The following is a 17,386-nucleotide window of genomic DNA, read 5'->3' on the forward strand; positions in this document are numbered from 1 at the left end:
TTTAATGCTGACATTAGAAGACTCTCAAATTGATAATATAAGCTCCAACCTGAATATAACCTCTAGATAAAGAACAAAATAAACCCAAAACAAGCAGAAGAAATAAAATGATAAAAAGCAAAGACCAGTGAAATTTAAAACAGAAAAATAATAGAGACTATCAATGAAACAAAAAGCTGCCCCATAACAAGCTGAAATAAAAAAAAAAAGATCAATATCCAATGGAAAAAGAAAAAGAAAAAAAAGCTGTCTCTTTGAAAAGATCAATAAAGTTTAAATATCTTAAGCAAGACTAAAACACAAAAATACAGAAATTATTAATATCTGGAATGAAACAGGATTAATATAGATCCTGAAGACTATAAAATGATAATAAGGGAATAGTAGGAGCAACTCTACATGCATAAATTAGACAACTTAGATGAAATGGACAAATTTCTTAAAAAGCACAAAATATCACATTAACCAAATACAAAATAGATAATTTAAATAGCCTTATAACTTAATAACCCTATAACTTTTAGCTTAAATATTTCTATAACTTTTTAACTTTTAAGGAAATTCCATTTACAGTGGAAAAACTCTAGAAAAATAAATCTCCATGCCAGATGGTTTCACTAGTGAATTCTATGAAATGTTTAAAGAAAAGTTAATATATATTTTAGGTAAACTCTTCCAGAGAGTAGAGGCAGAGGAAACACTTCACAATTCAGTTTATGAAGCAGATATTAACTTGATAGCCAAATCAGGTGAAGGCAGTATATAAAAGAAAAATACAGACCAATATCTCTTATGAATATAGGGGTAAAAATCCTTACGAAAATATTAGCAAATAGAAGTTAGCAATAAATAAAAAGAACTATACACTACAACCAAGTGTGGTTTAGTCCAAGAATGCAAGACTGGCTCAATATTTGAAAATCAGTCAACATAATCCACTATATTAACAGGCTAAGAAGAAAAAGTAAATCACACAATCATATCAATTAATGCAGAATGTGCACTGGACAAAAATTTAACACTGATGATAAAACTCTCAGAAAAAACTAGGAATGGGGGAGAGGGGACTTCCTCAATTTGAAAAACAGGTTTTACAAAAATGCAGAACTAAAGTACTTAATGGTGAAAGACTGAATGCTTTCCCCCTAAGAACAAGAAAAAGGCGAGGATACAAGGATATCCATTCTCACCATGGCTATTCAACATAGTACTGGAAGTTTTATCCAGTGCCACACGCAAGAAAGAGAATAAAAAACATACAGATCATAAAGAAAGAAATAAAACTACCCCTATTTGCAAATGAAGTGATTGTCTATACAGAAAATCCCAAAGAATAACAAAAATCCCCCCAAACAATAAACAAAAAACCAAAGCAAAAAAAAAAAGCCCTCTTAGAATTAATAATACTAGTAAAGAAAGGTTGTATATAAAATAAACATATAAAAATTAATTGTATTCCTGTATGCTAGCAATGAACATAAGGTGGACACCTAAATTAAAAATAAAATGCCATTTACAATAACTGAAAACAAAATTAAATACTTACGTGTAAATCTAACAAAATGTATAGAATTTGTATGTTGAAAACTGCTCTGAAAGAAATGAAAGACAATCTAAATAAAGGGAGAGACACACTGTGTTCATGGATTCGAAGTGTCAACACAGAAAAGATGTCAGTTCTACCCAAATTTACATACAATTTTAATGTAGTTCCTATAAAAATCCAGCAAAATTTTTGTAGATATAAACAAGCTTATTCTAAAATTTACACGGAAACCAAAGGACTAGAATAGCTTAAAATTTTTGAAAAAGAAGAATAAAATGGGAGGAAGCTTTCTACCCAATTTCAAGGCTTATTGTTTATCTAAATAAAGATTGTGTGGTATTGATGGAGGGACAGACACATAGAAGAGAATACAAAAACCAGAAATATAACCATGCAAATATGCCCACTTAATTTTCAACAAATGTGCAAAAGCCATTAAACAGAGGAAAGATAGCCTTTTCAACAAATGGCATTAGAGTGAGTGCACAGCCATAGTTACTCTGGGTAATACTTACTAAAAAAAAGTAAACATGCAACTACCATGAGCCCAGCAACGGAACCCCTGGCTGTTTATTCCAGAAAAACAAAAATTTTGTTTTATTTCTTCCCTCTATTTTTGAAGTTATACACCCTGTCCATCCTTTTAGTAATTACCCTAATAATTTTAATATGCATGATTAACTCTAAAAAACTATAACCAGTCTTTAACATCATCCTAGAAAACAAAACTTTTAGAATACTTAATTATGATTACAATATCCCAACTTACATGCTATTGTTTTCAAGAATTCTAGCATATTTCTCCCATAATTGAGACATTATTTTTATAATTTTATATGATTGCCATGGCCTGAATGTTTATGTAACCCCCAATTCATATGTTGGTAACTAATCACTAGTGGAATAATATTAAGTGGTGGGCCTTTGGGAGGTGATAAGTTCATGAGATCAGAGCCCTCACCAATGGGATTAGTGCCCTTATAAAACAAGCTAGTCGGGTGTGGTAGCTCATGACTGTAATTCCAGCACTTTGGGAGGACAACATCTACCGACATAGGAGGATGGATTGAGCACAGGAATTCAAGACCAGCCTGGGCAACAAAGCAAGACTCCACCTCTTAGGAAAAAAAAAAAAAAAAAAAGAAGAAGTCTTAGGGAGCTTGTTTGTCCCTTCCACAGTGATGTTAAGATGCAGGGAGAAGGCATCATCTTCTTCAAAGCAGAGAGTAAGCTTTCACCAGACACTGAATCTGTTGGTACATTTATTGTGGACTCCCCAGCCTCCAGAGCTGTAAGCAAAAAAATTTTTTTGTTTATAAATTACCTAGTCTAAGATATTTTGTTACAGCAGATGAGTAAGATGACTAAGGCAAAAGTCATTTTTTAAAAATTTGTTCAGATATTTACCATTATTTTTGCTCTCCTTTCCTTCTTGCATTGTTGACTCTCCATTTGAGATGAGTTTTCTTCTGCCAGAGCGTATCTTTTCCTTAAATGAGGTTCTTTTGGTAATAAAATCTCCCCATTTTCATTAGTAGTTAAGTGACATTTTGCTTTCCCTCATTCTTGAATAAGTTTGCTGGATATAAAATTCTTGATTAATAGCTATTTTCTTTCAGTACATTGAAGGGATTATTCTAATATCTTCTGTTTAGATTACTGTTATTGAGAGGTTACCAATTGGTCAGACTGCTGTTTAACTTTAGGTATGCTGTTTCCTTTCTTCAATATTTTAAAATTTGTCTTCACAAAACTGTAAAATTTACATTTGTCAAAATACTATAAATAAAAATAAAAGATATATAACTAATTATAAAGAACACTATAAATAAAATTTGAAATCTTAAAAAACCTCATAAAATCAGTAAGAAAGCATTCCAATCTAAAAATTCATAAAGTATGCAAATATTTAATTTACAAAAAAGAAAACAGAAACAGTAAAAAACATGTTAAATGTTTAATCTTGTTATAAAGAAAGGAAATGCACATGTAAATAACAATACACTGGGAAAGAATCAAAATTATAATGTGAAGATACAGGGAATTGTGCATTTCCCCCCCCAACTTTATTGAAGTATAATTAACAAACCATATAATTCATTTTCTGGTAGCTTGTAAGATCTATTTTTCTGTATTTTATACTCTTCGTACTATATCATGTAACTAGATACACATTTCTTTTTATTCACTTTGCTAGAGATTTCTTTGAATTCTTGAATCTGAAAATTGGCATCTTTCAAAAATTTTGAGATTTTTTTATTTTTTTGGTCAATCTATCCTTAAGTATTTCCATTTTCTCATTCTATATCATCTTCTTCTGAACTCCAATTTGATTATATTTTATATTTTCTCACTCTATTCTCCATGCTTCTTAACCTCTCCATTGTTTTTCTCATTGTCAATGTGAGCTGAATTTCAGATGATTTCTTCAAAAATAATTTCATCTAGCTTCCTAATTCTCTCTTAAATTGTGTATAATCTCTAGTCTAATCCATCTATTACTTTTAAAATTTTCATTATTATATTTTACATATCTAAATAGATGTTTAGTTCTTTTTAAAATCTGTTTGTTTCCCCATATAAATGTAAAGTTTTTTTTTTTTTTTAGCTCTTTAAATATTTGTTCAAATTCTGTTTCATAATACCAGGATTTTAAGTCTTTCAGGGTCCATCTGTAATATCTTATTCTTTATGGTGCATTAATTCCCATGTGTTTTTGTCACCTTTACCCACCCCTGCTCCCATCACCCTTTGGGGACTAGGTTAAGTAGAATTCTTCCAGAGAGGATTCACTTTTGTCCATTGCTTGGAACACTTCCAATCTAGAGCCACATTGAATTCAGTTCTCTCCTGCTTGATGTTTTTCAGACTGCATGTGTAAGTCCTTATGCAGTTATGATGTAGAGGAGAAAACAGGTGGATTAAAACTCCCCTTCAGAGCCAAAGACACTTGAAAGGTTAACTCTGGGTCAAAATTATTTAATAAAAAAAATGGACTGAGTTGATTCAGTGATCTAAATGCTATGATATATATATTGAACTAAAGCTATGCTAGAATTGCTATGCTCTATGAAAAGATCTGAAGATACTGTATGAAACTTGAACCATGTTATTCAGATTGTTTATTTTATGAGTTACAATTAATGGAATCCAGCTATCAAAAATCTCTTATGAAGCTATGAGATTTAGGGAAATATAAAAGTGGGGTGGGAACAGGGGAAAGATAGCAGCTCTCCTGTGTTGAGGTGGTCATTCACCCTGCCTGTCTCACTTGTCTTTTGAAACCTAGTGTACCACCTGTGATGCTGACGTCTGCAAGCTGTGACTCAAATATTGCAGAAATGTTTTACAACAATGTACATGTTATATATATTGCATTTCCTGCCCTATAGTTTTAAAAAATTGTGATAAGGTATATACAACATAAAATTCGCCATTTTAACTAATTTTTAGTATACAATTCAGTGGCAATAAGTACATTCACATTGTTGTGCAACCATCACCACTGTCCATCTCCAGAACTTTTCCATCATCCCAACAAACTTCCCATTCTCTCCTCCCTAGCCCCTTTTAACCACTGTTTTCTTTCTCTATGCATTTGGTTATTCTGGATACTTCATATAAGTGGAATCATACAATATTTATCCTTATATAATCTGGGTGATTTCACTTAGCACAATGTTTTTAAGGTTAATCCATGTTATAGCATGTATTAGAGTTATAATAATTTTTAAGGTTGAATTATATTCTATTGTATGTATATAACACATTTTGTTTATCCATTCATCAGTTAATGGACATTTGGGTTGCTTCCACCTTTTGGCTAATGTGAATAATGTTCCTATGAACGTTGGTGTACAAATATCTATTAAAGTTCCTGCCTTCAGTACTTTTGAATATATACTCAGAAGTAGAGCTGCTGGGTCATATGGTAATTCTACGCTTAATTTTTTTGAGGAAATTCTATATTGTTTTCTACAGCAGTTGCACAATTTTACATTCTCACTAGCAATGCACAAGGGTTCCAATTTCTCCACACCCTTACCAACACTTGTTATTTTCTGTTTTATTTTTTATTTTATAATAGCCATCCTAATGGGTTGAAGTCGTATATCACTGTGGTTTTGATGAGGCAGACGCAAGGGCTTGTCAGTTGGATGAGTTGGTGGCAGGATGCAATCCAGAGCTTCAAGCAGTGTGGTTCCACTGGCATTGCCATCTTTACGGGTGACTTTCCATCCCTTGAACTAAGGTATGTTATCACTTGGCTCCAACATGTTGTCACCATCCCAACCAGAAATTGGCACAAATGCTACTATGTCAAGGTTGTAGCCAATTTTCTTAATGTAAGTGCTGACTTTTTTAACAGTTTCCTTGTATCTCTTCTGGCTGATGGGCGGTTCAGTGGAATCCATTTTGTTAACACCAACAAATAGCTGTTTCACACATAGTGTGTGAGCCAGAAGGGCATGCTCATGGGTCCACCCATTCTTTGAGATACCAGCTTCAAATTCACCAGCACTAGCAGCAACAATCAGGACAGCACAGTCAGCCTGAGATGTGCCTGTAATCATGTTTTTGATAAAGTCTCTGTGTCCCAGGGCATAAATAATGGTCATATAATATTTGCTGGCCTCAAATTTACACAGGGAGATATCAATGGTGATATCATGCTTATGCTCAGCTTTCAGTTTATCCAAGACCCAGGCATACTTGAAGGAGCCCTTTCCCATTTCAACAGCCTCCTTCTCAAATTTTTTGATGGTTCTTTTGTCGATCCCACCACATTTGTAGATCAGATGGCCAGTAGTGTTGGACTTGCCTGAATCTACATGTCCAATGACGACAATGTTGATGTCAGTCTTTTTCTTCCCCATTTTGGCTTTTATGGGTGGTTTTCATGACATCTGTGTTCTGGTGGCAAACCCACTGTGAAAAAGCCTCTGTCCACTTTTAAATTGCTTTTTTTTGTTGTTGAGTTTTATACATATATTTTGAACATCAATCCCTTACCAGATATGTGATTATGAACATTATTTTGATTCTGTGGGTTGCCTTTTTTACTTTGTTGATAATGTCCTTTGATATACAAAGATTTTCAACATTGATGAAGTCTAATTTACTAGTTTTACTTTTGCTGCTTGTACTTTTGGCATCATATTCAAGAAATGATTGTCAAATCTAATGTCATGAAGCTTCCTCCCATCCCAAGGTGTTCTTAGAGTTTTATAATTTTAGCTCTGATTTATACAGAGTAGGCAAGGGCCCAATTTCATTCATTTGAAAGTAGTCATCCAATTTTCCCAACACCATGTGTTTAAAAGACTGTTCTTCCCCATTGAACTGACACTCTTATTGAAAATGATTTGGCCCTATATGCAAGGGTTTATTTCTAGACTCTCAATTCTGGTCCATTGGACTATATGTCTGACTTTATGTCAGTATCACATTGTTTTGATTACTGTGGGTTTATAGTAAGTTTGAAATCAGGAAGTGTGAATTTTCCAACTTTGTTGTTCTTTTTCAAAATTATTTTGGCTATTTGTGGTCCCTTGATATTCTATATGAATTTTAAAATGGATTTGTCTTTTTCAGCAAAAGAAGTCATTGGGATTTTGATAGAGATTGCATTAATTCTGTAGATTGCTTTGGGTAATATTACATTCTTAAGTCTTCTAAGAACATGAAATCTCGTTCCATTTATTTAAGTCTTCTTTAATTTCTTTCAGCAATGTTTTGTAGTTTTCAGTGTGTTTAATCTCCTTGATTAATTCTTAAGTATCTGATTCTTTTTGATGCTATTGTAAATGGACTTGTTTTCTTTATTTTCTTCTTGGATAGTTCATTGTTACTATATAAAAACATAACTGATTTTTACCTTCTGATTTTGTATTCTGTAAATTTGCTCAATCCATTTATTAGTTCTAATAGTAATAGTTTTATGGAATTTTAAAGGTTTTCTACATATATGATCATGTCAAACAGATAAGTTTACTTCTTCTCCAATATGGACATCTTTTATTTCTTTTTACTGTCTAATTGCTCTGGCTATAAGTTCCAATACTACATTGAATGGCATATGGAGAAAGTGGGCATCCTTATCTTGTTCCTAACTTTAGAGTAAAAGCTTTCAGTCTTTCACCATTACGTATAATGTGAGCTGTGGGTTTTTCACAAAAGGCCTTTGTCCCATTAAGGTAGTTTCCTTCTATTCCTAGTTTGTTGAATATATTATCATAAAAATGTGTTGAACTTTTTAAAATGCTTTTTCTGCATCTATTGAAATAATCATGTGAGTTTTCCCCCCTTCATTCTGCTACTGTCATGTATCATGTTGATTTATTTTCTTATGTTGAAGCATCCTTACATTCTAGGGATAAATTCCACTTGGTCATGTCGTATAATCCTTTTTAATATGCTGCTGAATTCAGTTTGCTATTATTTTATTGAGCATTTTTGCATCAAAATTTATAAGGGTCTATAGTTTTCTTGAAGTTTCTTTTTCTGTCTTTCATATCAGACCAATGCTGGCCTCATAGAATGAGTTAGTAAGTGCCTTCTCTTCAATTTTTTGGGAAGAGTTTGGAAAGGATTGGTGGTAATTCTTCCTTAAATGTTTGGTAGAATTCACCAGTGAAACCTTCTGTTCCAGGCATTTTGTATGTAGGGAGGTTTCAATTTCTTTACCAGGTATAGGTCTATTTGGATTTTCCATTTCTTTGTTTCAGTCTTGGTAGGTTTTGTGTTTCTAGGAATTTGTCCATTTCATCTAGGTTATTCAATTTGTTGGCATGCAGATGATCACATTACATTCTTATAGTCCTTTTTATTCTATAGAATAGTAGCAATGACTCCATTTCCATTCCTTATTTTAGTAATTTGAGTCATCTTTTTTTTCAATGTAGCTAAATGTTTTTCAATTTTGTTGATCTTTTCAAAGAACCAACTTTTAGTTTAGCTGATTTTTTCTATTGTTTTTCTATGTCATTTATCTCTGCTTTAATCATTATTATTTTCTTCCTTCTGCTATCTTTAGGTTTAATTTGTTCTTCCTTTTCTAGCTCCTTAAATTATAAAGTTATGTGGTTGTTTCTGAGATCATTATTTTTTAATGTAAGCATTTACAGCTATATCAGCACTGCTTTTTCTGCATATCATACATTTTGGTATGTTATGTTTTTGTTTTAATTCATCTTTAAGTATTTTTAAATTTTCCTTATGGTTTATTTTTTAACCCACTGGTTGTTTAAGTGTGTGTTGTTTAATTTCCACATATTTGTGAATTTTTCAGTTTTCCTTCTCTTATTGATTTCAAACTTCATTCTCTTTTTGGAGGATATACTTTGAAGGATATACTCTTTTGGAATAAACTTTTTATTATATCCATTTTAAAAAATCTATCAAGACTTGTTTTATGGCCTAACACATGATCTATCTTGGAAAATGTCCCATGTGCACTTGAGAAGGTGTATTTTACTGTTGTCAGGTGAAGTGTTCTATATATGTGGGTTAGATCTAGTTGGTTTATTGTGTTGTCCAAGTTATCAATAACAAGATTCTGAGCCTGAATTGTCCTCTAGGCATGCATAGTGACTTTCTAAATTCCTCCATATATGTGGTGGCTTTTGAATGCCCTAATCCTGAAATGTCTGGCTCCCAAAAGAGGTAAAAGAGAACTATGTAGAGAAAAAAATAGTTATTGTCCTTATAAATCCCCTTGAAACACTTCAGCCAGTGGAAGTTGCAACAATGGGAGCCTGTCTTTGCCTCTGCACTTCTACAATCCAAAGCAATAATCCACAAACAGAACCCAGATCCCCAATATTTGGTTGATAAGGTACTTATTGCCTCCTGGGCCTCCTACAAGCTGTCCTAGGAACACTAGTACAGCTGCATGCTAGCTGAAGCACTGGTGGATGATTAGCTTGTACCACACTAGGCTTAAATTAACCAAAAGAAACCACAATTTATCAGTCAAACCCTCCCCTTTAAGCTGTAAGAATTTGAATATACTCCAAAGTTCCAATAGTTACATCAGCAAGATCCTGCAAGTTCAGTTGCTATCCAGGGGGAGAAACAGATTCTTGGTGTTTCCTACTATTGCCATCTTCTGCACGGCTCCCCATCCCTCCCCTGCTGCCAGCCTTTTATAAGCTAAGCACATTTGGCATTGGGTTAAAAAAATAGAAACTCTTCAAGGTAGTAGTATTGCTAATGTGAATTATTTTAAATGACTCATGTTGTTTTAATTTTATCTATAATAAATAATACTAATGGTATTTGATTCACAGATATAAAAATTAGTGATTTTTTTCCTTGAAAACATGTTTTTAACCAATATTAGTATGAAACCATTTTTGGCACCCAAAGGAAAAATTACCTCCTCCCGCAAAGCAGTACATGTGTTTGTTAGTTACATAATTGAAAGATGGGCTATTGAGGATTACAATGACAAATCTCTTTATAAAATGAAAACTAGCAATTTTTCTTTTTATAATTTAGCTATTTCTTATGATATAGATATATATCAGTGAGTAAGTCTATAAAGGACCTCATAACATTTCTATGAGTTGTGTGATATCTCTAAATAACTGAGTAGAGATGATAAATCAAGCTAACAATAGAACTGAGAATAAAATCCAAGACAAATAATTTCTTAATATATAACTACAGTGGTTGCTCTATTATTTTTAATGAAACTTAGGGAAAAAAACAGCACTTGATCTCTTTAAAAAATTAGTGGAGAATAAATTATAGATCTAGGGAGGTAATATGCTACTAATTGGTGGGTAGCTCAATTAGCTACTGGAACAGGAAGTACTATATCTAGTTAAATAACTTGCCCAAGGTAACACTGCTAGTAAATGCTAGCATACGAAGTGAGAAATCTGATATTAAACCTAGAGCTCTTGCTCTTTTGGTCAAGATGGAAAAAGGTATCCATTGCTTCTCTCTCCTACTGATTTTGGACAGAATACAAAGGGTGACTCTGATGACTCTCTGAATGTAAATAATAGCAGGCAGATTGAGCACAGAAGTCATAACATGAATAACAGCCTTTAATGGGGCTAGTCCCAGTTGTGGAGCTGCAATACTGTGATGATGGTGGTTTTCATACCTAAAACCCAGAAAGAAGGCCTTTCTCTTGGGCTAATGGAAATGGAACAAGGAGTTCCTATTGTTTAAAGAGCTAAGGTGGATGGAATCTCTCTCTTTTTTCTTTTGCCTTTTGTCCTGACAGTGTCCCAGTTGTGTAGAACTACATAATAACAAAGGGGGTTGATATCCTGCAAGAAATCTCTTCTGGACAGATGAGCTGGGATGAGAGCCCCTGAAAGCTGGAGACTGTGGGGACATTCTTAGAAAGGAGAGGGCTAAAGAAGGTGGATCCCCTAATTTTGTGTATGAACTGACACAAGCCTCAGGCTCATCCCTGAGGGGTGAATATGTGGAACAGACTCAAAGAAATATAAGGCTTTTAAAACATAAATATATTAGTTATATACACCAGTGCCCAAGCCTTAAACTAATTCCTGGTTCATGTGTTGGGCAGACCGTAGAAACATAACAAAGGTTGAACAACTACCACAGGTCAGACAAAATTTGCAATCTAAAACCAATCAGATTGATTGCTAAAACTAACTGACATTCTCCACAAGATTTGAACAGGATTAAATATAATATTTTACTTACAATATAATATTCAAAATGTCCAGGGTATAGTCCAGAATTACTCAATATAGAAAGAACCAGGAAAATCTGACCAATTCTCACAGGAAAAGAAATCAACAGATGTCAACCCTAAGGTGAGGCAGATATTAGAATTGTCAGGAGAATAATTTTAGGCAGATATTATAACCATCCTCCATGACATAAAAGTCAATACTTCTGAAATAAATGTAAAAGAATTTTTTAACAGAGAAATATAAATAAAAAACAGCCAAATAGAAATTTTAGAACTGAGAAAATAGTATATGTGAAATAAAAACTTCACTGAATATGCTCAAAGGCAGAACGGCGATGAAACAGAGAAAAAGTTAATTAATTTGAAGATAGATAATTTAAAAAATCTAAACAAATAGAGAAAAAGACATAAAAAATGAATAGAGCCTCAGTGACCTGTGACACATTATCAAAAGATCTAAAATTCACGTTATAGGAGTAATAGAAAAAAATATTTGAAAAAACTATTGGCCAACAGTTTCCCAAATTAGGTTATATACATAAATTTACAGATGCAAGCAACTCAGTGAAACCAAAAGGATAATCTCAAAGAAAAACCACACCCAGACACATAATAATCAAATTGCTGAAACGAAAGATAAAGAAAAAATATCTTCAGAGTTGCCAGAAAAAAAGTCACACATTACATATAAGAGAAGAGCAATTATAATTACTGTAAATTTCTCTTCAGGAATTGTGGAGCCGGAAGACAGTGGAATAAGATTTTTTAAAAGTGCTGAAAGATCTGGGAGGCCGAGGCGGGCGGATCGCTCGAGGTCAGGAGTTCAAGACCAGCCTGAGCAAGAGCAAGACCCCATCTCTACTAAAAATAGAAACAAATTATCTGTCCAACTAAAAATATATATAGAAAAAAAATTAGCTGGGCATGGTGGCGCATGCCTGTAGTCCCAGCTACTCGGGAGGCTGAGGCAGTAGGATCGCTTAAGCCCAGGAGTTTGAGGTTGCTGTGAGCTAGGCTGACGCCATGGCACTCACTCTAGCCTGGGCAACAGAGCGAGACTCTCTCTCAAAAAAAAAAAAAAAAAATGCTGAAAGAAAAGAACTGTCAACCCAGATTTTTGCATTTAGTGAAAATATACACCAGGAATAAAGGTGAGATAAAAGGTATTTCCAGATGAACAAAAGCTAAGAAAAGATTTTACTAGCAGACATGCTCTAAAAACTAGAACTCTCAAACAATAACAACACAAAAACAATGATTAACATTTAAGATTTACTATGAATCAGTGTTGTTTTAAGTGCTTTCCATGGATTAACTCATATGATCCAAGACATTTGCTATTATTGCAATCTGGCTTCAGAGATAATGCTCTTAGTCATTACTTCATAGTATCTCCCAACTTAATTGCACAAAAAAGTTGAAGAATATTAAGTTCCCCACATAGATGAAAACCATTTGAAACAGAAATAATGATTTAAAAAGTCATTTTTTATTTAATGCTGATCTCTAGAGATAAACATAGGGAAGATAAGGCACCAACTTGATGTATTACTTTACCTGAAAAAAATACTATTAGAACTAGGGTGAAACACGGATTTATCAACAGTAACCATAACAATAAATATTTTTTAGTACTTACTATGTGCCAGAAGTTGTTTTGGATTGTAACAACTTCATATAAAAATGAATAAGATAATGCTCCTATTCTTAATGATTTTTTCTACAGATTGGGTAATACAGACAAGTAAATAATTACTTACAATAGAGCATGACATGGTCTATAATAGAAGAATGTAAAAAGCCGAAAGTGCGTACAAAATACAAAAGCTGTAGAAAGAAAGCACCAATCTAGTCATGGCTGTTATAAAAATAATAATTTTTAAAAAGGCTTGGAGAAGCACAAAAAAATGAACATTCAGGAAAAGATTCCACAGTTCCCTTTTGCACAACTAATGTAGATTCCTATCACTGTTCCAAAATATGTAAACATACTGTCAGTTAATCAGCAGTGCACAGAAAGAAAAGCCAGAGGAATGTGCTCCCATGCTGTGTATATGTATTAATTTTCAAAGCCTTCAGGATAAAGATGAGGGACTCATTCCAAAGTAATTAGAAGCAGCTCCTGCTAATTAATTTTCCACTCACTCAGCAGTCCAGTGCTCAGTAATTATGGGAATACAGAATGGAGAAGAGGAATTAATCCAGAAAAACCTACCAATAAGATAAAAAGCAGTATTTCTATATTGGATCAAGAAAGTTATATTCAAATTAAAGAATTACCTTAACAGTTGCAAAGAATAATTTCTCCAGCTAAACTGTGAGATCCTTAAGGAGAGAATCATTCTTTCTATCCTTAGAATCTCTAATGGTTATTACGGAGCCTGGCAAATAAGTATATTATTGTTTTTCTGAATTAAAATTTTATTACCAAATAATTAACAAGAGATGAAGTTTAATTCTTTCTGAGATCAGACGAGATCAGGCATGTTTAGGGTGATATGGGTATATTGAAGTGTAATTCTTTCTTGACTATATTCCTTGTTTACTAGAAAGAGTTCTTTTATGTTCAAAAACTACTTAGTTGCATAGGAAAAAAGGGATCCCTTGACCTCCTTAGTGTAGGTAATACAAGTAAGGGTTAAAAAAAGACCAGTATAAAAGAATCAACTTGAAGACCAGCATGAACTTTTTAAATTTAAAGTCTCTATCACGCTGCTTTAATTCTTTATTTGCTCTAACAAAGATTAAATGCTTTACTGCATGTGACAGCCAAGAGAATACAGTAACTAATGACCAATCCACATTCTCCTGTATCTCTGCTTCAAGTGGCTGCCATTGATGGTATATAAACTCAGTCTAAGTAACAGAAAGAATATTATGACTCATATTCCTTATAATTAAATACATTTACATTTATATTCATATTGCACACAGGATACATATATGACTGTCAATTATGAAAGCCTGAAATTATAAAGTTGGTGTGTATTTTTAGATTGCTCTGAGATCAACTGTATATTAATGAATGGTCATTAAATCAACAGATTTTATGTTGATACTTTTATCTTTAAAAGATATATATATTGTCTTCATTTAGGGGATTTTAATCTAAGAGTTGCTAAAACAGTAGCAAATAACTAAGTGATCACATTGAGTACGTATGTCAATATCTATATCAACAAAGGCAAGTTTAAAATATGCTAATTTAATATAATATTATTAATATAATAATTTAAATATACCAAGTTGCCAGGAATGAAAAGATTATCAATACGAATTGAGCTTTTTTTATGATAACACATCAACATACTTATTTATAAATTGAAATAAAAGTTCCTAACCTTTGTGAACAGTTATTTTAATAAACTGTGCTGTTTGATTAAATTAGTATTTAGCTACAATTGATGAATATCAATTGTTGATTAGAAACAATTACAAAAAGATAACTTTACATTTTAATAAACTGAACTCTTCCCTGGATTAGGATTGACAAGTTTTTCCAGTAATATGACATTCTCTAAAAGTTTATTAACACAGCAAGCAAAATGAAAACAAAAATACAAATAAAAAAACAAACAACATGAGGTGTGGAAACTGTGCCTGAGATTTAGCTGGACAGAATACTAAGACTCTGAACTGTGGGGAATAAAAGGGCCAAACTTAAGTTTTGTGAGTAAAATTTTTTAGATTTATCAGTCTATTGTTTTAATTAGTGGTATGGAATTAACTTTCTTTGCAACATGTTGGTGACTTTCTTACCTAGAAAGCATGCCCAGAGGTGTAACATTAAGTGATCCCATCAGCATTGCCAGGGCCATCCCTGGCGCTTCCCGTTCTATTACTTCTTTTGTGGCCTGTAATTAAAGATTAAATAGCAGACTGAGTGAAATTAGCCAAAAAAGAAGGAAGTCAGAGTAGTAAAATCCACTTAAAAAGAATTATAAACCCGGCTTTCTATAAACCATACTTTGTTCCCCAAACATTTATCTGTTTTAAGGCATCCAGACTCAACTTTTTAGGGCCACTGAATAAAAGCTGAGGACCAAGAAAATCCAGAGAAGTTTTATACTGTATTAGTAGTCCTTTCTTATTTCTTACAGCTCAGAAGTACTTCAAAGAAATCTCATCTCACCTAATAACCTAAAGTCCAAAATGAAGACTCAGATTATTACTATAATATGTCAATAAATTTTTAAAAGAGTAAAAAATCTGGGCATTTTTCCTTGCCTATCATCTTTGAAATAATTAGTACCTGAAAACCTGAGATAATCTATATCTCTCCTACTTCTATGATTAAAAGTAACTCAAGAAGTCATCAAGTCAACTTTCCCCATGTACAGGATAAAAGAAAAACTCTATGTTTACCAGCTTCCATATCTTCAATATAAATTAACTATCTGATTTTTTTAAAAAAGAACTAATGAAGTAATAGACTTTAAATATATGCTAGAAGTTTTAGGATACGGCATGCTTAAGACAAGTATAGTTAAACTTGAAATAAGCTAATGAAGGACAGGAAAATTTCATTTTCTAAGTGTCAATCAAAATAGGTATATATGTCACTAGTAATATAATGGTCAAGATACATTTTAGGCTAAAAGTTAAGGGGAAAATACACTACTTAATCCATTTCTAGTCCTCTGTTTCTATAAATGAAGCAAGTTACAATAATTGGAAACAACATGGGGAAAAAGTCTACAAAATAAAGTATTCCAGTAAATAAGAGGAAAGGGAAACAAAATAAAAAATAAATTATGGAAGAATATAGAGAAAGGTTGATATTTCAATATTTCATTAGAAGTAGAATGATAAATCTTAAATAAGATTTAGCTCTGGGCAAAAGTTTTGCTCTGGGCAAAAGTTGAGAACTTGGCAAAGCAGTTAAAATGCATCAAATAGGTATTAGATGCTAACTGTTTAAAATAAACTTTAGAATGCATATAAATTAGGTAGTTAATCCCTTATAATTATATATAATACAGCATTACCAGAATTGATGCAATCTATCGGTCCACTAAATCCTAGCATTAGGCAATATTTAACAATGGCAGAAATTTTGAAGGAAAACTAAAAAAATAAAATATTTCCCAGTAAAATCTGCTTTAAATATAGGGGACCGGCAGATAGCAGAAAAAGAAATTCTTTTAATTTTTATATTATTTTGTTATTTATTATTTTCTTTACCTCACTTTGGCTACAGAAATTCTCAAATTCCTAGATTTGAGAGTTACTACCATTTAAGGACACAGCTAAAAGATGTTAAACTAACATTGCCTAAACCCGATTCCTTATTTTCCAAAGTCAATCTATATGGTATGATTTTGAGGTCTCCTGAGAATAAATACTACTTCTATTTTATAAATTGTTTTATTGAGGTTTACAACTTCTTACGGACCTTAAATCTTAGAGTACTAAAAATCAAGCAAGGGGATGTTATTAAGAGCAATATTAAAGGAGCACCTTGGATAGAGTTAATATTTATTTCATTACCTGCTTGAAAATGTCATATAAGCAATGGTTGACATTTAATGAGTTTGAGGGTCCACACAAAGATGATGTACCACAAAGTAGCACACTTTATTTAGGGACAAGAAAGGAAATATCAACAGCTAGCTGAGAGGGAGTATGTAATTTAAAATTGATATTTCAAAGCACAACATTTATCCATTTAAATAAGCAATATTTGTTAAGCATCTACTATGTACTAGGTAGCATTTTAAGCATTGATGCTGGAGTAGTGAATAAAATAAACTTTTGAGTATATAAACTGTCAACCAGTACATTAAAAACTCACTTGACAAATTACATATGAGAACCTACCTAAAAGAGATAGTTTTTAAATTTTTTTAGATGCTCTAAAATATGCTGGATTTGGCCAGACCACTGGAGAGTGATCTACCTGTAATGAATGCCTTATTTTACTTTTTATAGAATTGTTTTATTGGGCTTTGTTTTTGTGATATGCAATTAGATTCAGTAAAATGGCTCAGTGAAACTCTTATTTACATTAGGAAGTATTTGAGGCCATTGTTCACCACATTACACGGTGGTCTTAGGATGACCTATAGAAGACATTTCCTCTCAAGTGTTATAACTAGGAATGGGTACTCTTCTGTACTACCAGTTTGTTTTTAAATTATGATGCTTGTGAATCA

General features: G+C 32.5%; 1 protein-coding gene and 1 pseudogene across 3 annotated transcripts in view; both read right to left on the reverse strand.

Annotated features, from left to right (window-relative positions):
• The window catches only part of GPHN (gephyrin), a 535,238-nt gene that overhangs the window by 237,496 nt on the left and 280,356 nt on the right, over nucleotides 1-17,386 (reverse strand). For all 3 annotated transcript variants that reach the window (XM_045565470.1, XM_045565461.1, XM_045565478.1), the window contains exon 5: nucleotides 14,991-15,085. In XM_045565470.1, the coding sequence (XP_045421426.1) occupies nucleotides 14,991-15,085 (95 nt within the window). The remainder of the gene's footprint in view (nucleotides 1-14,990; nucleotides 15,086-17,386) is intronic.
• On the reverse strand, nucleotides 5,617-6,423 carry LOC123647752 (annotated as a pseudogene).

This window comes from Lemur catta, chromosome 1 (genome assembly GCF_020740605.2).
Source record: "Lemur catta isolate mLemCat1 chromosome 1, mLemCat1.pri, whole genome shotgun sequence".
NCBI lineage: Eukaryota > Metazoa > Chordata > Mammalia > Primates > Lemuridae > Lemur > Lemur catta.